The following is a 23,581-nucleotide window of genomic DNA, read 5'->3' on the forward strand; positions in this document are numbered from 1 at the left end:
TGCACCTGTATATGCTTATTGCACAGGCTTACCTGTATAGTATATAATATAATGTGTGCAACTGGTGCATGGGAAACAGATCTGTGTCACCACAAGAAAATAAAGAAGAGATGTGTAACTGAGGAGACTGGTTAAACTGGTTATGTTTTGTTTTTTTGTGTGTGTAATTATTATTATTTTATTTAAATATTAGAGGTTTATCCTCAACATGCCATTAAAACTATATGCAAATTATTTGTAGTGTTTTATGCGTACGAGTAAAATGAAATTTAATAAAATTCCTGACTGATTTAATCAAATAAAAAAACATCTCAGCCTGAATAAATAGTCTGTAACTCATTATTGCTTTTTTTTTATTTTTTATTTTTTTTTATTTTATTTTGATTTCATTTTTATATTATTTTGGTCATTTTCTGGTTGTGCTCTGCGTTTATTGAGTAAATACTTATTTCTATTGACGGGGAAAATTTTGTGTTGAAAATGTGTTTTTCATTTCATTTCATTTCAAACATTCAAAACGTAAATAAACACGTCGTAGCCCCGCCCCCTCCCCCTCTCCTATTATTTAGGCCCCGCCCCCTCAGCTGTTGATCATTTCCGGTTCTTCTTGCAGCAGCGGAGCAGAGGGAGGAAAGATGGCGGCGGCCGAGTCCGACAGAGATCCACCGTCCGCTCTGTGCGCGGAATTCCTCAATTTCTCCGCCAAAGACAACGCGTCGGTAAGCGGCTCCTCGAGCCCCGAGCTCCGCCGAGTCTCACCTGTCCGGTAATGACGTCACTCCGCGCGCCGTTACCTGCTGAAACCGGTTTTTAGAGGTCAATCCGTTAACGTTAACGTTACAGACAGCTAACTACTACTACGGCTAAACGTTACAGACGCTAATGCTAATGCTAACGTTAGCTCCCAACCGGGTGAGTGATGTGTTAAACATCTGGATGTCACAGGCTGTTAGAAAGACAGAAAAACGGGCAGAAAACATCTGTTCCGCCGCTGTCAGCGCGAGCACACAGCTGACACACCGATTATCGATCCGGTAGAGGCTCGTGCACACGGTTGTTACGCGTTAAGCCGCTTCTGAACGGATATTTTTATTACCGTTAAACGTATTTGTGTGTATGTGTGTGTCTGTTTGCTCCTTTTCTCTTAAAAAAAACACACACTGACGACCAACACAATGACATCACAGGTGTGACGACAGCTGCCCGTGTACACACCTGTGACGTCAGGTAGATGCGTTAATTATGAGAGAGAAATAGGCTAATAATTACTCGTCAGTTTTCACTAGGCTTTGTTTTGTCACCATCACTGACAACGGACAGTCTGATTGGTAAAATAAATCGATAATAATTAGTATTAATCAGAGTATTTGCAGATATTGTGAAAAATTACTGTTGTTATTTGAGGAGGAGACCATTTAGTAGTGTTTTTGTGGAGCTGTGGCTGCTGTTGGAGAATATTTATATTTATTATAGTAAATAACATTAGTAGAGCTGATGGATCCATAAACATGACTTGTATATATATTTATCCCCAGATGTTGAAGAACTAACTTGTTTTATTCACATCTGAGAAGTTGAACCGTCAATATTTATTTTAAAACTATTAGTTATTCATCAAAACACAGTAGGTGCTGATTATTTTTTCTATTTATTAACCAATCAGTTTAATTAATTATTGTCATAAACCTATAGCAGAACCAGACAGGCTGTTCCTTTGTGTTGTTGTTGTCATGTTTTGTTCTGGTGAGATCTGCAACTAAAGAGCTGAAGATAACTGATTATTAATCCAAAGTTATACACTGAGGTGTCACAAGTTCAGTGGGTTTGTTTGCAAACAACACACAACAATGAAACATGTCAACACACATTAATGTGTTGGTTATTTGAACAGTTTTCAGATTTTGATAAATCTTAACTAATCAAATGCGGTTTTTAACATCCTTTAACCAGTTCTTTAGTAGTTAAAACACCTTTATTTTTATGTTACTTGTTAGCTCTGTGTTAGCTCGGCGTTAGCCCGGCGTTAGTATCTGGGTCAGTGTGTCAGTGAGTCCACTAGGTTAAACTGTTACAGAGCTGATTACGTGAACCGGTTGTGGCACCTGGGCACAGGATTACTGCAGTACAACTACCGCAGGAGTATTGTTGTGCAGTAGAACTGAAATATTTATCAGTACAGAATGAAACTTTTACTGTTTAAAGGGTTAGTTCAACATTTAGTCAGATTCTCCTCTCACCATAACCCCTTATAGTCACAGCAGTAGGTTCATCATCACCTTTAATTATCGGTGCATGTTGTTTTGAGATGTGAACTCTGCAGGCAGGGTGCACGATATTTCCACATTTCGCTCATCAAACTCATCAAATGCACAATCCAACAACTCCACAACGCTCTGGTGGACAAGTTGTGACCTGCACTTTCACCACGCTATGAGATAATAACGTAACATTACAAGACAGAGTTGTTTTAGAGGTAAATGTGCAGCTGGAACTACATTCCAGACACGGCTGCTGGGCGGAGGGATTTCAAAAGCACAAGTAGTTCCCAGTATTATTGGTTTAAAACTATATATTTATTAACATTTTAAGACATACACTTGTATTTATATTGTTATATCAAATATGTAGACCTGTGCTTCATTAAAAAAGGCACCTGCTGTGGTACAAGTGTTGTAAACAGAACAAAATCAAATTACGAACAAACAATACACATATACATCCGCTTCTCAGCCATAAAACATTTTATGCATTATTTAATGACCTAATATAATTGCGGTTATTTGAACTCATTAATCCTGTTATAAGGTTTACGTTAACTCTATTGCAATGGATCTTTTGGCGTGTAAAAGACACAGTTATGTAGGGCTGCAACTAACGATTATTTTCATTTTTGATTAATCTGTCGTTTACTTAAACGATTAATCGATTAGTTTGGTCAATAAAATGTTAAGAAATGTTTAAAAATATCAATCAGTGTCTTGTTTTGTCCGAAAACCAAAGAGAGACTAAGTTTCTTGTCATAAAGGAACAAAGAAACCACAAATATTCACATTGAAGAAGCTGAAAAAAGAGAATTTTGACTTTTTTCCATAAAAAAAACGACTCAAGCCGATTATTAGATTATCAAAATAGTTGACGATTAATTTAATAATCGATTATTGTTCAATTAACCGATTATTAAATTAATTGTCAACTATCTTGATTGATTATTGTTCAATTAATCGATGCAGCTCTACATATGTGTTGTAATGTTGCATAATGATTATTTCATATTTCAAAATGTTGAACTATCCCTTTAATTATCTGTCTAGTTTTATAGTGTTTGATTTTTAGAGTCTGTCTAATCCCAGTCTCTCCTCCTTTCTCCTTCCTCCTCCTCCTCTTCCTCCTCCTTCTCCTTCTCCTCCTCCTCCTCTTCCTCCTCCTCCTCCTCCTTCCCCTTCCTCCTCCTCCTCCTCCTCCTCCTCCTCCTCCTCCTCCTCCTCCTTCCTCCTCCTCCTCCTCCTCCTCCTTCTTCCTCTTCCTCCTCCTCCGCCTCCTCCTCCTCTTCCTCCTCCTCCTCCTCTTCTTCTTCCTCCTCCTCCTTCCCCTTCCTCCTCCTCCTCCTCTTCCTCCTCCTCCTCTTCTTCCTCCTCCTCCTTCTCCTCCTTCTTCCTCCTCCTCTTCCTCCTCCTCCTCCTTTCTCCTTCCTCCTCCTCCTCCTTCTTCCTCCTCCTCTTCCTCCTCCTCCTCCTTCCTCTTCCTCCTACTCCTCCCTCCTTCTCCACCTTCCTCCTTCTTCCTCCTCCTCCTCCTCCTCCTCCTCCCTCCTCCTTCCTCTTCCTCCTCCTCCTTCCTCCTCCCTCCTCCTCCTCCTCCTCCTCCTCCTCCTCCTCCTCCTCCTCCTCCTTTCTCCTCCTCCTCCTCCTCCTCCTCCTCCTCCTCCTCCTTCCTCTTCCTCCTCCTCCTCCTCCTCCTCTTCCTCCTCCCTCCTCTCCTTCCTCCTCCTCCTCCTCCTGCTCTTCCTCTTCCTCCTCCTCCTCCTCTCTTCCTCATCCTCCTCCTCCTCCTCTTCCTCCTCCTTCCTCCTCCTCCTCTTCCTCCTCTTCCTCCTTCCTCCTCTCCTTCCTCCTCCTCCTCCTCCTTCCTCCTCCTCCTCCTCCTTCCTCCTCCTCCTCCTCCTCCTCCTCCTCCTCCTCCTCCTCCTCCTCCTCCTCCTCCTCAGCGATGGCTGGCAGCGGCCGACCTGCAGCAGGAGGTGTACGGTCACCTGGCTACGTACGTTCCCAGAATCCTTTGCCTGGGGCCGAGTGGCGGCAGCAGCAGCAAGGAGGAGCAGAAGGAGGAGCAGCGTGAGGAGCAGAGGGAGGAGCTGGCCTGTCAGCTGCTCCTCCTGGCTCCTCTGGAGTGGCTCCTGCTGGGGGAGGAGCCGGCCGCCGGCCTGGCTCAGCTGCAGGAGAACAACCAGCCGTCGCCGCTGTGTGGACACGTGTTCAAGGTGGGAGAGCCCACCTACTCCTGCAGGTAACACACACACACACACACACACACACACACACACACACACACACACACACACACACACCTGCGCAGGTAACACACACACACCTGCGCAGGTAACACACTAGGGCTGGGACGATATGCTTTTCTCCCGATTCGATTCTTCGACGTTTTTTTTGGATGGCGATTCTATTCGATTTAAATTGCGATTCTACTAGGGCTGAGGTGGTTATCGATCCATGGTAATCGATCATGAAGTCCGTGATCGATTGTTTATTTTTTTCTTCCTTTTTTCCTTTTTTTTTTTTTTTTTTTTTAAGTATATTTTTTGGGCATCATCATGGCATCATTTGGGCTTTATAGATAGTAGAGTTGAGACAGACAGGAAACGGGGAGGCAGAGAGAGGGGGAATGACATGCAGTAAATGTCGCCCGACGCGGGACTCAAACCAGGGCCGACTGCAGCGAGGACTGTGCCTCTATACATGGGGCGCCCGCTCAAACCACTACGCCACGCGACGCCCCGGTCCGGGGGTTCTGACCATAGACATAATATACGTCTGACCAGCAGTCAGACCCGGTCGGACCCTTGTAGAACACATTTCAATGTATTTATGCATGTGGGTGTGTGTCTGAGTATGTAAGTAAATGTTTAATACATTAAAGGTTGAATATGTAGAATATTTATTAAAAGCTATATTTTTTCAAAAATAATACATCCATGGGGCCTTTAGAGGGGTACAGAATGAAAGTATTGCTTTTCCACAAATTTTTTTTTTTTAGTCTGAATTATTATTTTTTATTTTTTTGACGGGCTCGACAATGACTTTCTGTCAACGTTCTGTTTACATTCGTACCTGCCTGTAGCCGACATGTGGCTCAGTTCTCAGCTGTTTTCCTGCCTCCTCCCGGTCCTATGCGTTTGTTTCCAACCAGGCCTTTTTAATAAGCAATCGGTGGATCAATGGATTATCATATACTTGTTAGGATGGGTGTATTTGTGTAGTCTTATCTGTCATAAACACGTTTATCGTCGCGGACTTTCGGTGCCACGGAGCTCCTTTTTTTTTTTTTTTTTCCAACTTGACGAGAGCAGTGACAGCGGAGGCTCTGAGCAGCAGCGGTGTGGAAGGCAGAGAGCCTCCACTGTCCCTGTAACAAGCTACAAGTCATTTATTATGCTGTTAATGACGGTAAAAATGAAACATAAGGTAAATATCCTGCTTAGCTCTCCTCCTCTGCTGTCCTCTGATCAGAGCGGAGTCCCTAGCAACGGTCCGTTTTACCTAGCAACGGTCTGGCAATCGACTGCTGGAATTCTTTTTCTGTTGTTGTTCTTGTAATTCTACATAGTCAACCTTTAAAAAAGAAATTATAAAACATTTTCAAAATTTTGTTGTTGTTGTATCATAAATATATGTCTGACATTTATAATAAACCAAACGGCTTGAAAATCGGTTGAATATTCGGTGAGTTATGGTGATTTTAATAGTTGATAGTTGAAGTCGACACGGGAACGCAGCATCTAGTCAGTATATATATCTATGGGGCTGACCCAAAAAAGTCGAAGCTTCGTTCGTTCGTTGCCTTGGTAATCGATCATGAAGCCCGTGATCGATTGTTTTTTTTTTCTTCCTTTTTTCCTTTTTGCCACCGGTTCAAAACATTTAGCGTTTAGTGATCGTCTGAAAAAAGTGTTTCCATGACCTGTTTTTTATTGTGATATTTAGTTTTGGTGCATTTCCCTCTAGAAATGCACAAACACAACTGGTGAGCTGAGTGAACTCTAGTGACCTCACCACGAGTTCTTCAACCAGCTGAGTCGGCAGCTGTGTGACACACACACACACACACACACACACACACACACACACACACACACACACACACACACACACACACAAATACACACACACACACACACACACAGAGAGAAAAAGAGAAAGTCAGATCTTGGTTTATACTTGAACAGTGTGTGTGTTTGTTTGTGTGTTCAGGGAGTGTGCAGCTGATCCAACATGTGTTCTGTGCATGCAGTGTTTCCTGGGCAGCGTTCACAAAGAGCACAGATACAGGGTGAGTACACACACACACACACACACACACACACACACACACACACACACACACACACACACACACACACACACACACACACACAGACACACACACACACACACACACACCTACACACACACACACACACACACACACACACACACACACACACACACACACACACACACACACACACACACGAACCAGATGGTTGATGTGACAACAGAAATGCGACACTGCAGCTGTTGAATAGACACAAACACGCACACACACACTCTGATGATGTCACACACAGGTGAGGTCCTGTTGCCTGGTTACTGACCAGGAGGAAGTGATGATGTCACAGGTTAAAGGACGGAAACACGACTCGGTGTTTTTGTTTGTGGAGCGAAACTGAAGTCACATGACACCACACACACGCACGCACACACACGCACGCACACACACACACACACACACACACACGCACGCACGCACGCACACACACACACACACACGCACACACACACACACACATCACCTGTGGGTGTTCCCTCCTTTTGTCCTCCTGGCTCTGTTCCCTTCCCCCATCCTTCTTTCCTTCCCTTCGTCCTTCCTTCTTTCCACAATCCCTTCCTTCCTTCCCTTCATCCTTTGTCATCTGTTCCCCTCCTCCATCTTTCTTTCCTTTCTTTTCCCTTCCTTCTTTCCACCATCCCTTTTCCCTTCGTCCTTACTTCTTCGTCTTGACCAAAACGACCCAATCTGTTCCCTTCCCCATCCTTCTTTTCTTCCTTTCTCCCTTCTTTCTACAATCCATTCCTTCCTTCCTTCCTTCCTTCCTCCCTCCCTTCCCTCTGTCCTTACTACTTCTTCCTTCCTTTTTAGCCCAATTGACCCAATCTGTTCACCACTTCCATCTTTCTTTTCTTTCTTTTTCCCCTTCCTTCTTTCCACAATCCCTTTCCCTTTGTCCTTCCTTCCTTCCTTCCTTCCTTCCTTTCTTCCTTCCTCCCTTCTTTCCCTACATCCTTCTTTTCTTCTTTTCTCGCTTCCTTCTTTCCACCATCTTTTTCACCTTCCTTCCTTCCTTCCTTCCTTCCTTCCTTCCTTCCTTCCTTCCTTCCTTCCTTCCTTCCTTCCTTCCTTCCTTCCTTCCTTCCTTCCTTCCTTCCTTCCTTCCTACTTTCCCTTTGTCCTTTATTCTTCTCCCTTCCTTGGCCCAGTCTGTTCCTTCCTTCCTTCCTTCCTTCCTTCCTTCCCTCCTTGCCCCAGGAGGACAACAGGAGGTTAAAGGTCGCCCCGTCAGCTGCACAACGAGCTGCGACTCTGCAGCCGACAGCAGCAGCACTGAGAGTCTGCTGCTGTCGGCTGCAGGTGACACACACACACACACACACACACACACACACACACACACACACACACACACACACACACACACACACACACACACCTGAGTCATCGCACTGCACAACACAGTGTGTGTGTGTGTGTGTGTGTGTGTGTGTGTGTGAGGATCAGTTTTGGATTAAAGCCACTAGGACTAATTTGGACACATTTTGTTCCTGTATTATGGCTATAAAACGTCCTCTGTCTTTGAGCTTTGACCCGTTTTTCCACGAGTACTTCAACTTAAATTTTTAATATCTGGTTAATAATTATTTCACATGGTACAAAAAAAAGATCTGAGTGGTTAATTGTAATATTCATGAGTATGATCATGTATTTGTTTAAAAGTAGTGTCTGAATATTATTTTCCTCATTCGCTGATGCAGTCATTTACTTAATTTACTGAATTGATTTGATTCATTTACAGTAATTTCAGTTTTAATACCAATTTTGCATGGTTGTTAAAGAGATTATCACAGAACTAATGCTGCAAATTGTACAAAGATGGAACTCTCTAACCTGGTGCATTATTGAACATATTAATATTTAGGCTACATTAAAAGTTGAGCCAAAAGTAGTTGCAACTCTTCAGGACGATTTCATATTTAATTTCATATTCATATTAAAGGGACAATGAGGAGTTTTGGGAAAGCGAAGTGTTTTCACTCTACATTTATGAGCCTCCGCACCGTGAAATTCTTTGACCGGTGCAAGACAGACTCATGTTTTCATTCATCAAGAATTAAAGTCAGAGGTTGGAAGACGATCACATACCGTCGTAGTTCCGACCATAAACGGAGATTCGGCGGCGTTATTCTCATGACTCGCCACGAAACCGAAAGTAAAGAAACGCTGGTCGGCTCGCCCAGCATTTCCACCACCACTAATAATAACAAAATAACCATAGAGACAAAACGATAGATTTATCTAAAATGGACCATTAACAAGTGGTAACGTAGATTCATCCACATTAATATGAGACTTTTTTATAACCAAATAGAAACTCCTTGTTGTCCCTTTAAATAATCTAACTAACAGGAAATGGCAAACATAAAAAGATCGATCTAAGGATTTTATGAATCGTTATCGGATCTTTAAAATGAAGATCGATATTAATTCAAATTTGATTGGAATTGGTCAATTGACTCTCTCTGTGTGTGTGTGTGTGTGTGTGTGTGTGTGTGTGTGTGTGTGTGTGTGTGTGTGTGTGTGTGTGTGTGTGTGTGTGTGTGTGTGTGTGTGTGTGTGTGTGTGTGTGTGTGTGTGTGTGTGTGTGTGTGTGTGTGTGTGTGTGTGTGTGTGTGTGTGTGTGTGTGTGTGTGTGTGTGTGTGTGTGTGTGTGTGTGTGTGTGTGTGTGTGGTGTGTGTGGTGTGTGTGGTGTGTGTGGTGTGTGTGGTGTGTGTGTGTGTGTGTGTGTGTGTTGTAGATGACGACGTCCGGAGGCGGAGGTTTCTGCGACTGTGGCGACGCCGAGGCCTGGAAGAAGGGTCCTTACTGCCAGAAACACACACCGACCGACGGCAGCAGAGACACCGAGGAGGTGAGACACACACACACACACACACACACACACACACACACACACACACACACACACACACACACCCCTCTCACCTCGTCTGTCTCCCCTCCAGGACCCCGTGGCTCAGCTCCCGGCCGACATGGTTGCCCGTGGTCACAGCATCTTCTCCATCATCCTGAAGTACGCCGTGGACATGCTGACCTGGGATCAGGAGGACCAGCTGCCTGCAGGACTGGAGCCGCCGTACGCACACGCACACACACACACACACACACACACACACACTACAATACAGCCCTACAAAGGCAAAGTTCAGTATCTGTAAAAATGGCAAACTGAGAAAAACAGCTTTTTGTGTTTTTCACTGTCAGGTTTAAGCATCAAATTATGAATAACTACCAAGTCTATAATTGATTAGATAAAGGTGGTGGACTGAATTAAATGTAGTTTGTAGTTTGTCTTTTTGACCAATTTTGACAGTTTTATGGCAGATAATAGCTACAGATGCTGCACTTTGCCTTGGTTTCACAGTGCTTTTTTGGATGGACAGCAAAATAAAAAGCCCAATAACTCTGGAATTTGGAGCAGTACCAATATCAAATTCTACCAGATTGAAGAGAATATGCCTTTACACTTTTGATGCAGATACTGCACTTTGCCTTTGTAGGGCAGCATAGTAATATAGTTACAATAAGAGCCGTGTCTCCACTGCAGAGCAGGAACCGCCGGACACGTGCAGCAATTTTGATCACTGCACCATCGTTGTGCGACGTTTTTTTTTATTTTTTATTTTTTTACTGCTCTTGTTGTTGTTGTTTTTCCATCAGTATAAACGCTTTCTAATAAAGCTGAGTTTTAAATCACCTATTTATCATACATTTCTTACTATTACCACTACTATCATAGATCTTTTACTGACTTATTTTCTCTATATGCCACTTTTTTGGGGGCTTTCTCTTGGCGTCACATCCCCGCTTTGAGTCTGACCAATCAGCACAGAGTAAGGCCCTGTTAACACGACAACGCTCGCGGGTGAAAACGACAAAATATTTTATCGTGAAGTGCCTTTCGTTTGGACGGCGACAGCGTTTTTGGGGCTTAAAAACGCAAAAATAGTGAAACCAGCCTCCAGAGTGGATATCTTAACGCTCCGCCGTCACGTTCCTGTCTAAAGGGTGAAAACGCAAAAGCTTCAATTTGCTGTCACCATGTTCACGCAGACTTCTTCCCAAAAACGCTCATCTAAATGCGGAATAGAAAGTGAGAACGCATCACCACTTTTGTGTTTCCTGTTCAGATCGTTTCTGTGTAAACATGTAGCCTAGATCTCAAGCCCTGGGATTTTTCGGGACTCGGGACTCGTTTAGCCCCCGTAAAAGTTCCAGAGATGGTTCCTTCCTGCAGTGGAGACACACACCAACCAGTAGGTGTGTGTACTGTGTATACTGATGCTTCCTGTGTGTGTGTGTGTAGGGAGAAAGGAGACACCTACTACTGCATGTTGTTCAATGATGAAGTCCACACGTACGAGCAGGTGATCTACACGCTGCAGAAAGCCGTCAACTGCAGCCAGAAGGAGGCGGTCAGCTTCGCCACCACGGTCGACAGAGACGTCAGTACTTCAATATTATTCATATTAATATTATTATTATTATTAATATTATTATAAACCACATATTTTTATATTTTAAGTCAAGCAGAATAAACCTGTAACTGTGTTCGTTTGTGTGTGTGCAGGGCAGGAAGTCGGTCCGGTACGGAGATTTCCAGTTCTGCGAACAGTCCAAGTCTGTGATTGTGGTGAGTTTTTTACCCCCCTGTTGTCATGACGACCAACCAATCCGCCCCTGAATTTGATTAGAAATTAGAAAATATGATCAAATAATACAAACAGGTCACTTTTCTCTGATAATGCAGCTCCACGCTACCGGGGCTTCATACATGACAGACGATGGGTTAGCGTCAGTCAGTCTCGGGACAATCTGAGTCATAGCAAGATCCTCTCTCCTCTGTGTTCACTCGGCAAACAAAAAAACCCAAAACAATTCTGATTATATAAAACAGAAACAAAAAAATAATATTACAGTGATCGTATAGTGTATATTGGTCTATAAAACATACATTAAAACCCCCACATAATCCATTATATGGCTTTAAACTGAAGAACACATTCAACATTCACCATGAGGTAAATACACAAATAATTCACATGTGGCACACACACTAAATCCTAAGCTAATAAAACGAATGAGCCATTTAACTGAACGTGTAAAGAAAATCAGTTCACACAGGCATAATATTCAATAAAACCCTCTTGAAAATAATATAAAAATATACAGCACATTACCTGCAACACAGCAATGGCATGGGTTAGAGTCAGTCTCGGGATAATCTGAATCTGTGAAATGAAAGCAATATTTAAACTAGGTTAGCTTCACTAATGAAGTCTCCAAACAACGTGTAATAGGCTACAACTCACAGCAAGTGCTCAACCCAGTTGGCATAAAACATAACGAAAATCGTACACAGTAAAATATAAAGTATGAAACACTCTGGAAAACCAATAATTGTCTCTGAGAGAACCTCTCTCTCCTCTGTGTAGTTCCCACGACCCCCCGCTATGTCTAGGTGTTGCGACTGTTTTGCCATAATTTAATATGGACACATCTACTCCATTACACATATACAAAATACTTAAAACATACAGACGGCTGTAGTGAGATGGTGAAGAAGATTAAATGTATAAATATCTGTAACAAGGTTTTTTAAGACCCGTTGCCCGTGAAATCGCCGTCATCACCAGCGATAACGGGGGTAGTATAGCCCCCGAGGAAAAAAAGCCGTACTCTTTCGCGCCTATATATCCGGAACGGAGAATGATAGCTACGTAATTCTTTTTTTTTATGAAAGCAGGACACTTCAGCCTTTACATTGATCCCATCGGGGTGTTTGTAGCTCACCCAGAAGCCGAGCAGTCAAGCCATGACAGGCTAAACTCCAATGGGGAAAGCTCTGAGCGGTCACATGAGCGGCCAAAGATTGTTTATTTACATCAAGATGGTTGCTACTATCAGGAAATCTCCCGAATCATTTAAAAAAAAAAAGATTTGCTACGCTGGTTCGTACAGCTGCACGTGAGTTTTTCTCTGTAAGCCTACACACATTCACCCACGTACCCACCCGCGTTCATGTGAGTTCCACCCGTGCCCGACCCGTGAATTTACACAAGACAGTTTATCCACCCGTTGAACACCGTTTTTGCGGGGTACCCGTTAGGGCTGGGACGATATGCTTTTCTCCCGATTCGATTCTTCTACGATTTTTCGGATGGCGATTCGATTTAAATTGCGATTCTACGATATTGCAGATTCTCTCGATTTTTTGTCTTTAGCATTTTTAACATTTATCTGCACACAAATACTGTAGGAGCCTATAAATTAACATACTCCATTATAAAGTGAACTTAAACCCTTTTCAAAACTCTCTGTATGTAAAAAAAAAAAAAAAAAGGCTAACAAATGCACATTGCACAATATTAAAAAAAAAAAAAAAGTCCCCCCCCCCCAAAAAAAGAATTGATTTTTTTTTTTCAAAAATCGATTTAAAAATCATCAAAAAAGATATTGCGATATGTATGTGAATCAATTTTTTCTCCCACCCCTAGTACCCGTGGGGGTCTGACCCGTTGCAGGACTCTGGTACAGATGTGACTTAACATAATAAACATGTTAAAGTCTTTATTCTCCCCCCTCCCCCCCGTCTCCCCCTCAGAGGAACACCAGCCGCCAGTCGAAGCCGCTCCGGGTGCAGGTGATGCACTCGTCCGTCGTGGCTCATCAGTGTTTCGCTCTGAAGGCTCTGAGCTGGCTGGGACAGATCATCCAGTACTCTGGTGCGTCTGCACTTCGTTACCCATGATGCATCTCTCTGTCTCTGTCACTGCTGCTGCTTCATGTTGTTGTTGTTGTTGTTGTTGTTGTTGACGTGTGTTTGTGGTGTTTCAGACGGGCTGAGGAGGGTCCTGTGTCAGGTGGGACTGCAGCGAGGACCGGAGGGAGAGAACTCGTCTCTGGTCGACCGGCTGATGCTCAACGACTCCAAGATGTGGAAAGGTAACACACACACACACACACACACACACACACACACACACACACACACACACACACACACACACACACAGAGCCTGAATACATCCCAGTTTCATGTTGTTTTATGGTTTCTGTTGTTGTTTTGACCTCACTCATCCGCCATGTTGGATGTGGCACCTTCACCTGTCATGTTAGTTTTAACCTACTGCGATAGCGCTGGCACCATGTTTACTATGTGTGGAGTATTATTACTGTAATGCTGTCATAGTTTGTCCAATCAGAAAAAAATCCAACACTGACGTCTATATTATATATTATATTATCTATCTATATTACCATAATGCCTGCAATTTCATTTTGAAATTTATTCGCCTGTGAATAGAGTTTCACTTTTGCACTTTTTTTGTAAACCCAGAGTCCTAGACTCAAAAAAATGATTGATTCTCAGCATGTACAGGTTCTTATTTCAAATATCAAATCAAAACTTCATGTACAGTAACAGTATTTTCTCTCACTAAACCCCTAAAAAGACCAAGTTCGTTTTTGTGTTAAACTGCTGAATTCTTCCATTACCAGATGTCACAAATTCAAGCTGAAGTACTCCTGGAAAAATGAGTCAGAGCGCAAAGACAGAGGACATTTTCTGACCATTTTATAGCCATAATAACAAAAATATGTCCAAATGGTGATTTTTAGCTTCAGTAGGTAAAGGGTTAAACAGCAGAACACAAGCTCCGCCCACCTGTGACAGTCTGAAACTGATCCCAGCGCCATCATTTGCCACTTTTGGTTTCATACCTGGCTGGGTTTTAAAAAATGATTTTCCGATTCCTGTCAATTCATTTGAAAGATCCGATATCGATTCATCAAATCAAATCAATGTAATGTAAACATGAATATTTTTAATAATTTAACAGGTTAGATATTTCCATCGTTGTGCAATTTGTAACATTAGTTTTGTGAAAATCTCTTTCACAACCAAGTAAATTGGTCTTAAAACTGAAAATGGTCCAAAACTGTTCGTTAAATATGATTTTACATCACATTCTGCAGGTTTTATTTCAATCAATCAATCAATCAATCAACCAATCAACCAATCAACCAATCAATCAATCAATCAATCAATCAATCAATCAATCAAATTTTATTTATATAGCACGTTTCAAAGCAAATAAATGCTGTTCAAAGTGCTTTACATTTTGATTGAAAAGGTATATATAAGAAGTGAAACAAGAAGATTAACATGGAGACTAATGCACGAAGATTAAAAACAACAATAAAATATAGCAATGGTAAAAAATAAAATAGAATAGAATAAAATGCAGGATAAAAATATAGAGCAAAATATTAAAAAGATAAAATAAACACTCAAAAGAAAGATACCAATAAGAGAGAAAAAATAGAATAGATTTCAAACCTGCAGGCAACGTTTCCCTCTTTAAACACCTGTTTGAGTGATTGAAGCTGCTCCCAGTTACCATGACGACACAGGTGAGATGATGGAGGAGGAACTGACCCGGTATCTCCTTCTCTCAGGAGCGAGGAACATCTACCACCAGCTGCTGATGAACAGCCTCCTCATGGACCTCAAGTACAAGAAGATCTTCGCCATCAAGTTCGCCAAGGTAACACACACACACACACACACACACACACACACACACACACACACACACACACACACACACACACACACACACACACACACACACACACACACACACACACACACACACACACACTTTACCTGCTGCTGTCGGTGTGTTTTACTCCCCCAGCAGCACAGAGCAGGTTTATGTGTGTGTGTGAGTGCAGCCGTTGAGTTCTTGAGATTTTTATTTCCTCTCTTTGTGTTGCTGCTCTTGTGAATTACTGGAAGTTTCTTTTATTTATTTATTATTTAGAGCAGCACAATTAATTTAATTATAATAATAGAGAGACGGATGTAACGTGACCAAGATAGTAAGAGCTGCTTTATTTTATACCAAAAAATCAGAAGTGCTGCTGGCTGTTCTTGGTGGTTATCCACAGATGATCTCTGGGTATTTTAGTGCAACACCGGTGCTGGTTTGCCAGTTTTTAAACTAATTGCCATGTAAAATAACGGCAATTTAAATTTTTCACTGATCCTATGTCTATGATCTTTTCACACTTTTGTGTTAAACTGCCTTATTTTACATTTTTAAAGGCAAAATGTCTCACAACGTTGAGTGTTGTTGTCGTCACACTTGATTTGATTTTAATTATTAGAACTTTAATGAACTTTACCAAGAAAAAAATAAAAGAATAAAGTCAGTCTGGGCTGGTTTCTCTGGGAGACAGCTGCTGCTCAAACAGCTGTTTTCTGTGGTTGTTGTTGTTGTTAAACAAACAGGAGGAACTATTTATTTCTGTGGCGTATTAATCCAGATGTGTTGCTGTAGTGAGTCTGTAGCAATTTTATTATAGTTTTAAAGTTTTCATTAGTTTTTGTTTTTATTTAGTTTGCTTTTATTTCAGTGATGAATCAGTTTTAGTTTAGTTTTTATTGTTGAGGAATTGACTACCGGTAGTTTTTATTTAGTCTTAGTTTTTAGTTTTTATTTAGTCTTAGTTGTAGTTTTTTAGGTTTTAGGAGAAAGCCTCTGTCAGACCTCTGAAGATGAACTTCCAAATTTCTTTTTAGTTGCATCCATCCCATAATGTTCCCATCAGTCCTCATCAGGTTCCATTCACGCTTATCTACCTGTGGGTCGTACTCCAAGTCGTCCCATATTGAGCTGTGGCCTTTTCTTCCTGCAGCTTTAGACATCGACAAGAAAACTACAACTACTACAACTTTAATTTTTGGAAAAATTGTCTTTTTTATTTTTATTTTATTTCAGTTTGCTAAATAATTTTTTCACGGCTAATTTTTAGTTTTAGTCGACTCTAAGTGTCTCTGTGTGTGTTGGTGATGATGTCATGGTCTGTTGCTCAGTGGGGTCATATACATCACAGGACTGTGGTTGGTTGGTAAAAAAAAAAGGGGGGAGGGAGGAGGTGGGGGTGGGGTTATTTGGGAGGTTAAAGGGATAGTTCAACATTTTGGCAAACTGGCCCCATTGCCATAACCCCTATAGTCATAGCAGTAGGTTCGTTACCTTTAATTGTCGGTGCAAGCTGTTTTTAGAACGGCGGAGCAGAGCCGTGAGCTGCTCAGAGCTACGCTACGGAGGCTCATTTCAGGATTTCTTGGTTTCCCTCATCAGACTCATCAAATACACAATCCAACAACTCCACAACGCTCTGGTGGACAAGTAGTGAGCTGCACATTCACCACGCTATGAGATAATAACACAACGTTACCACACAGAGTTGTTTTAGAGGGAAATTCATGCAAAACCGCTGATTCGTGTTACCATCGGGGGCAGTTTTTCATCAAACAGTCTCTGTATTTCCCTCTAAAACAACTCTGTGTGGTAACGTTGTGTTATTATCTCATAGTGTGGTGAATGTGCAGGTCACAACTTGTCCACCAGAGCGTTGTGGAGTTGTTGGATTGTGTATTTGATGATTTTGATGAAGGAAACCAAAAAAAAAAATCCCATAATGTGCCTCCGTAGCGTAGCTCTGAGCAGCTCGCGGCTCTGCTCCGCCGTTCTAAAAACAGCTTGCACCGACAATTAAAGGCAACAAACCTACTGCTACGACTATAGGGATTATGGCACAATGGAGCCAATTTGCCATAACGTTGAACTATCCCTTTAAGGGGGGGAGGGAGAGGAGAGGAGGGGTGCATCGGCCCGGCAGCAGTGACCTCTGACCCGGAGGTGAATGTCGTCCCCCCCCTCTAGAACTACAGACGCCTCCAGACAGATTTTATGGAGGACGACCACGAGCGAGTGGTGTCTGTGACCTCACTGTCAGTGCAGCTCTTCACTGTCCCGACCATGGTGAGTACTCCTGCTCCTCCTCCACTCCTCCTCTTCTCCTCTCTGTCTCTCTCTCTCTCTGTCTGTCCGTCTCTTCGCCGCCGGTGTAGAACTATGAGCGCCTGCAGAGCGACTATGTGAAGGACGACCACGACCGTGAGTTCTCCATCACTGACCTGTCGGTGCAAATGTTCACCGTCCCGTCGCTGGTGAGTTCAGTCTGACTTGTCTGATATGAGGCGACGCAGCAGGTGAGACCAAAAAGTCACACGACATCAGTCAGTCAGTCGCACCTGCTGCTGCTGCAACTTCGATTATAGATTTTCCTGGTTCGATTATTGTCAGAGAAATAATCACAGTGTTACGATTATCATGATTATCACGATTATTATGCATCAATAAATTTCACAACATTATGAATGTGTAAAATCAAATATAGTCAAAATATAATTACATTACTAATCTCTAAATATACAACCAGTTATTAATCCCTGTTTGAAATATTTAAGTCATTAACTCATTGAGTGCCGCGCTCCTTTCCAAAGTTTTAGTCAAGTGTACCGGCAATTTAGACCATTTTTGACGATTTTTGTAGAGCCACAGTGTATTCTATATTATTGCCACCAACACATACTGTGGCTCAATTGAAAGGTTTACCTTAATGCTTCAAGTGGCCACAAACCGTTTGTTTCTATGTGCCTCTGTTCCTGAGAAAAGTCAAGCTAAACATGGCTGGGTTTCACCAAAATCCCTCCTTTTTTTCTAGAAAAGGAGATAGAGCGTCTTTTATGAAAGGTGCGCTGTTTGTGCCTGTCGCTCTTCTCACACTCGCATTTCTGGATCAAAGGGCTCGTATAAGATAAATATATACAACAATGGTTGTTCTTTTCACAAAACCACCAGCGGGGGCGGGGGGGGGCGCCACTAAACAACAATAACACAGACGCACCGTGCCGTGTCACAGCTTCTCCCCGCGGAGCGTGAGGGTCAGTCGGCCACCGCGGCTCGGGAAGACCGGTCCCGCCGGTGGTCGCGGTCCTTCTGTGGTACGGGTCGGTGATGCCGGTCTGCTTTGGTCCAGAGACCATCAGATTTTACCGCGGGAGGACTTTGGGGAGGACACGGTGTTGCTCCAGCTGAAGACCGGGCGGACTGTCGGCTGAGAGCTTCCTGGTTCTGCTCCGAGCAGCTCGAGCAGCTGGAGCAGCAGCGCGGGTGAGAGCAGAGCAGCTGCTGCATCTGCATGCAGAACTCGTTTGCAGAAGCCGAGTTATGATAAAAACTTCCAGATCATGAGCTGTCATGTGACTTTGATCGTCATCTATTTCAGTTCTCCTCGTCGTAGAGTCCCCAAATTTACATATAATGTGTGTTAAAGTGTCTATTTTCATAATTTAAAAAAAAAGCAAAAAACGTAAAATTACGTTTTTGGCACTCAACGCATGGGAACGAAAAACGAGAAATTACGTGGTTGGCACTCAATGAGTTAATTGTCATCTATACCAATTGTTTAAGTTTATTTTAATCATTTTTTAAAATTACAAATGACACGCAAACATTTACGATTAATTAATTGTGGTGTTTAATACCGCGATTAATTGTGAAAACAAGTAATTGTGACATCCCTGACCTGCTCCCATCACCTGACGCTGTCTCCGTTTAAACTCTTTATAAAGCCCTGTAAAATTCTTTTTATTTTTTCCCAAATTGCATTTTTTCTGTTTTAATTTTTTTTTTTTTACCTTTTAGTCTTATTTTACTACCAAAAACAGTGTTTTTTTTTAATGTAAATTACTAAAATGTACAATAATCGATTATTAAATTAATCGTCAACGATTTTGACGAACCCTAACCCTGAAAATTTTCTGATTTCAGCTTCTTAAATGTGAATATTTCTGGATTCTTTGTTCCTTTATGACAATAAACTGAGTCTCTCTTTGGTTTGTGAACAAAACAAGACATTTGAGGACGTCGTCTGGTGGTTTAGGAAACACTGATTGATATTTTTCAACATTTTATTGACCAAACAACTAATCGAGTAATCATTTAAATAATCTACAGATTAATCGATAATGAAAATAATCGTTAGTTGCACCGCTAAAATGTACACAAATTAAATCGAAATGACATTCAACAACATCCAAACATCATATTCCGTGATATTCCATGTTAAAAATAGATTGTGTTTTAATTGGCCAACCATAGGGCCCTATAAATAGACAAACGTCTTGTTTTTGACTTAATTTACAAAAGAACCACAGAATCTCTAGTTTGTTCTTTATGAGGAGTTTGGTTTACATTTCTGTGTGTGTGTGTGTGTGTGTGTGTGTGTGTGCGCTGCAGGCCCGGATGCTGATGGTGGAGGAGAACCTGATGACGACCATCATCAGGACGTTTGTGGACCACCTCCGTCACAGAGACCTGCAGGGCCGCTTCCAGTTCGACCGCTACACGGCTCAGCAGGCCTTCAAGTTCGGACGAGTCCAGAGCCTCATCGGAGACCTCAAGTTAGTTACACACTGCAAAAACTCTATCTTACCAAGAATATTTGTCTTATTTATAGTCAAAATGTAATTTCTAGTCAAAACAAATCTCATTATACTTACAATAGGACTCATCAAATAAAAAGTAGCTTGACAAAACATCTAAACATTTTGACTTGCAGTGCTCACACAATGCCAAAGGGATGATGCATTCTGGGGGAAACTGACTATTTGTATGAGAAGGAAATTTAGTTTTGACACATGAGTGAACTGTTTTGCGCTTTTGCAGGTGATCTGTGGTGTTGTGCTGAACTGTAACACTGTTTTGCCAAATGATCTTAGAGTTTTGAGAATGTAATTTCTGTTTAGAGAAATGAGCCAAACCAACTGAGAAAAACTGTACCGCTGGTGTCGTGTCGTGAGCTATCGTGTCAAGCTGGGCAGGAAGTCAAACATGAAATCCAGTCAGTTTTCAAATTTAAAACAATTTTCAAAATAAAACTCTGCGATTGTAGTTCAGAATCAGAACTGTTTTATTGCAGTAAAGGTCAGTTTACAGGAACTTGTCTTGGTGTCAAGTGCAAACATAAAAGTACAAAAAATAGAATAAAATAAGAATTTAGAGAATTAAGAATTTAAATAATATAAAATAAAAAAGAATGAATTAAAATATACTAGTGCAAAAGATACGCATATACTATATACAAAAAGGAAATATGCATATACTCTAAATACACATAAAAGAATAGAATAAAGATATATACAAAGTACAACTAAATAAGTTATTGTGCAAAATGTTGTAGTGCAGAGTGACTGTCCATAGGTTTAGTGTTATTTAGGGGGAGCTGGGCCATTGTTCAATAGGCTGATGGCAGAGGGGAAGAAGCTGTTCTTGTGGCGTGAGGTCCTGGTCCGGATGGACTGGAGCCTTTTGCCAGAGGGGAGGGACTGGAAGAGTTTGTGTCCAGGGTGAGAGGGGTCAGCAGCGTGTGGGCGGCGGCGGTATTCAAATTTATCCAAACGAATTACGGGTCGTTAGATATTCATTCGAACTTAATATTTCTAAAAAAGTGCCAACCCTAGTCTGTATTTGCGTGATGCTTGGAAAGAGACAGAAATGCGTGAAATCATGTGCAAAGTGGGACATCTGGTCACCATAGTTACACACCAGTTATTGATCAGTCCGACACCAGTTGTATCAGTTCCTCCTTATTGACCCGGTTTTGTTCCTCAGGTACGTGCTGATCAGTCGACCCACCGAGTGGAGCGATCAGCTCAGAGTGAAGTTCCTAGAAGGACTCGACGCTTTTCTGGAGCTGCTCAAGTGTATGCAGGTAACAGGACCAGGGCCGGCTGCTGGTTGTTTAGGGCCACAGCCGTTAGGTGGGGGGCCACATGATCAGAAAGGTACCGGGGTTCATTCAAGTCATTTAAACATCCTGAGGTCTGCACGTGCAGCTATGAGCTTTATATGTAATGTGAAGTCAATATTCAGCTTCTTTTATCTCACATTTGAGACATTTGGTGAAAATAGAACGGCAGAATGACAACATTTGTGCTCAAAAAGTACAAAATGTCATTTTAGACTTGTTTTCTACACTCCCTGTTAAAAGGGTTTCCATGGAGTTTTTCCTCAGTCGATGTGAGGGTCTAAGGACAGAGGATGTTGTTGTGATGCCATGTGAAGCCCTTTGAGACAAACTGTTTGTAAAAACGGGCTATACAAATAAAATTGCCTTGCCTTATATATATTACCAAAAAAGGTAAGAAGGTGTGTTTTCACAAGGGATTTGAAATTTTCAAAAAGCAGACCTCAAATTTCCAGCATTTGTCCTAAATTATTTCTTTCTACAGTGTTCTAGGACAAACTGGCCTCAGTGTGCTTACAGCGGAGGTTCTAATATTTAGACATAAAACACTTGAGTATTGTTACATCTGCAAGTATCTTAAAAAGATCAATTTAAGAAAATATGTAAAAGTCGAGAAAATGGCCTCAAACCTCAGAGGGCATAAACACGTCTGTATTCAGTTTTAACCAGTGATTTGGTCCACAAACAAAAATCTTGTTTAGGGCCACCAAAATGGTAGGGCCGGCCCTGAACAGGACACACAGCTGAGGTCACCGTGGCGACGAGGACGACCTGTCTGCGACCTTCTGACCCGTCTGTCTGTCTCTCTGTCTCAGGGCATGGACCCGGTGGTGCGGCAGGTGGGGCAGCACATCGAGATGGAGCCGGAGTGGGAGGCAGCGTTCACTCTGCAGATGAAACTGACCAACATCATCTCCATGATCCAGGAGTGGTGCTCGTCCGATGTGAGGATACACATAGATCTGAAATATAATAGAGCTGAAATAACTGATCAGTTGGTTGTTCAGCATCAAATTGATCAACATTTTTATAACTGATAATCAATTTCCAGGTTTTTATTAACATAGAAACCAGAGATTCTCCTGATTTCTTTCTCTCAATAACTGATCAATGATGATAATAATAGGTGAAAACATAGACCTGAATTAAATTACAGCAGGAATAATAAATCAATTAGTTCTTTGGTTGTAAATGTATCAAAATGTTGATGATTGATCAATAATCAATTACTAGAGTTTTTATTAAAGCAAAAAATATAAATATTTTGCAGCTGAAAATGTGAATTTCTCTGATTTTTTTGGTTTTTAAAGGCACATTGTGTAGGAATTCCTCTTATCCAGCGATCACAAGCAACTCAATCGTATTTTCCATGTTGCATTCACCTGAAATTGGGCAGACGGCAGACAGACGTAATGGCATAAACAAGCCTCTATGTAAACAAGTGGTCCGTCAGCACGAGGCAAAACAACACACGTGGCAATATGTTGTCATGGCGATGTGGTATTGTTGACCTGACCCACGTTTTACCGGCTTTCTCTGGACTTCTGTGACTAAAATGGCATCTGGTTTGTTACCGACGGCCGTCTGCCTGACTACACGTGAATGCAGCATCAGTGTAACGTGTAAATAATCGTTATTATTCGTGAATAGATAACAGGAGAAGCTACACAATGTCCCTTTAAAGCAAAAAATATAAATTTTGCAGCTGAAAATTTGATAAATTTCTGATTTTCTTGGTTTTTAAAAAGAGCAAATTAGATTTTTCACTTGTGTCTGATCAATAACTGATCAATATAAAATTATAGAAGAGATGAGATGCTAACAATCTCGGTTTCTGTGTGTGTGTGTGTGTGTGTGTGTCAGGAGCGTGTATTGATCGAGGCCTACAGGAAGTGTCTGACCGCGCTCAGTCACTGTCAGAGCGGCCTCCCGGACGGCGAGCAGCCAATCAGCTTGAGCCTGGCCGGTCACTGCGTGGAGACGTTCAGGTACCAGGTGTCTCAGGACAAAGTGTCGATACACCTGCCGGTCTGCAGGCTGCTGGCAGGTAAACACACACGGATCAATAGTAGACTGAATCTCCTTGTTGTTTACATTCTACTTCTGGGTAGAAAACCAGCACGTAATTTGAATGAGATCAATAATAACGAACAAGAGTTTAGCTATATAGTATATCATATTTTTCACGCCCTATCACCGTTTAGACAAATCTGAAATGATTGAAGAAACATTACTATTTCTGTGTGTGTGTTTTGTGTTGCTATGTGTTGTATTTATTCAGTTTGGGGGAATCACAGTGTCTAGAAAGCATCA

General features: G+C 41.9%; 1 protein-coding gene across 2 annotated transcripts in view; it reads left to right on the forward strand.

The window, feature by feature from the left end:
• The first annotated feature begins 612 nt into the window (after positions 1 to 612).
• ubr2 (ubiquitin protein ligase E3 component n-recognin 2) overlaps positions 613 to 23,581 on the forward strand; it is a 73,109-nt gene continuing 50,140 nt past the window's right edge. The window contains exons 1-15 of one of the 2 annotated variants that reach the window (XM_083987738.1): positions 613 to 719; positions 4,205 to 4,503; positions 6,477 to 6,555; positions 9,336 to 9,449; positions 9,544 to 9,674; positions 10,905 to 11,043; positions 11,169 to 11,231; positions 13,203 to 13,323; positions 13,436 to 13,543; positions 15,059 to 15,147; positions 17,338 to 17,436; positions 19,759 to 19,922; positions 21,133 to 21,232; positions 22,084 to 22,212; positions 23,132 to 23,315. In XM_083987738.1, coding sequence (XP_083843864.1) covers positions 636 to 719; positions 4,205 to 4,503; positions 6,477 to 6,555; positions 9,336 to 9,449; positions 9,544 to 9,674; positions 10,905 to 11,043; positions 11,169 to 11,231; positions 13,203 to 13,323; positions 13,436 to 13,543; positions 15,059 to 15,147; positions 17,338 to 17,436; positions 19,759 to 19,922; positions 21,133 to 21,232; positions 22,084 to 22,212; positions 23,132 to 23,315 — 1,903 coding nt within the window. In that variant the 5' untranslated portion in view covers positions 613 to 635. Of the gene's footprint in view, positions 720 to 4,204; positions 4,504 to 6,476; positions 6,556 to 9,335; positions 9,450 to 9,543; positions 9,675 to 10,904; positions 11,044 to 11,168; positions 11,232 to 13,202; positions 13,324 to 13,435; positions 13,544 to 15,058; positions 15,148 to 17,337; positions 17,437 to 17,525; positions 17,625 to 19,758; positions 19,923 to 21,132; positions 21,233 to 22,083; positions 22,213 to 23,131; positions 23,316 to 23,581 lie in introns of both variants that reach the window. The other variant, XM_083987739.1, reaches the window with a different exon arrangement.

This window comes from Trachurus trachurus (assembly GCF_905171665.1).
Source record: "Trachurus trachurus genome assembly, chromosome: 15".
Classification (NCBI taxonomy): domain Eukaryota; kingdom Metazoa; phylum Chordata; class Actinopteri; order Carangiformes; family Carangidae; genus Trachurus; species Trachurus trachurus.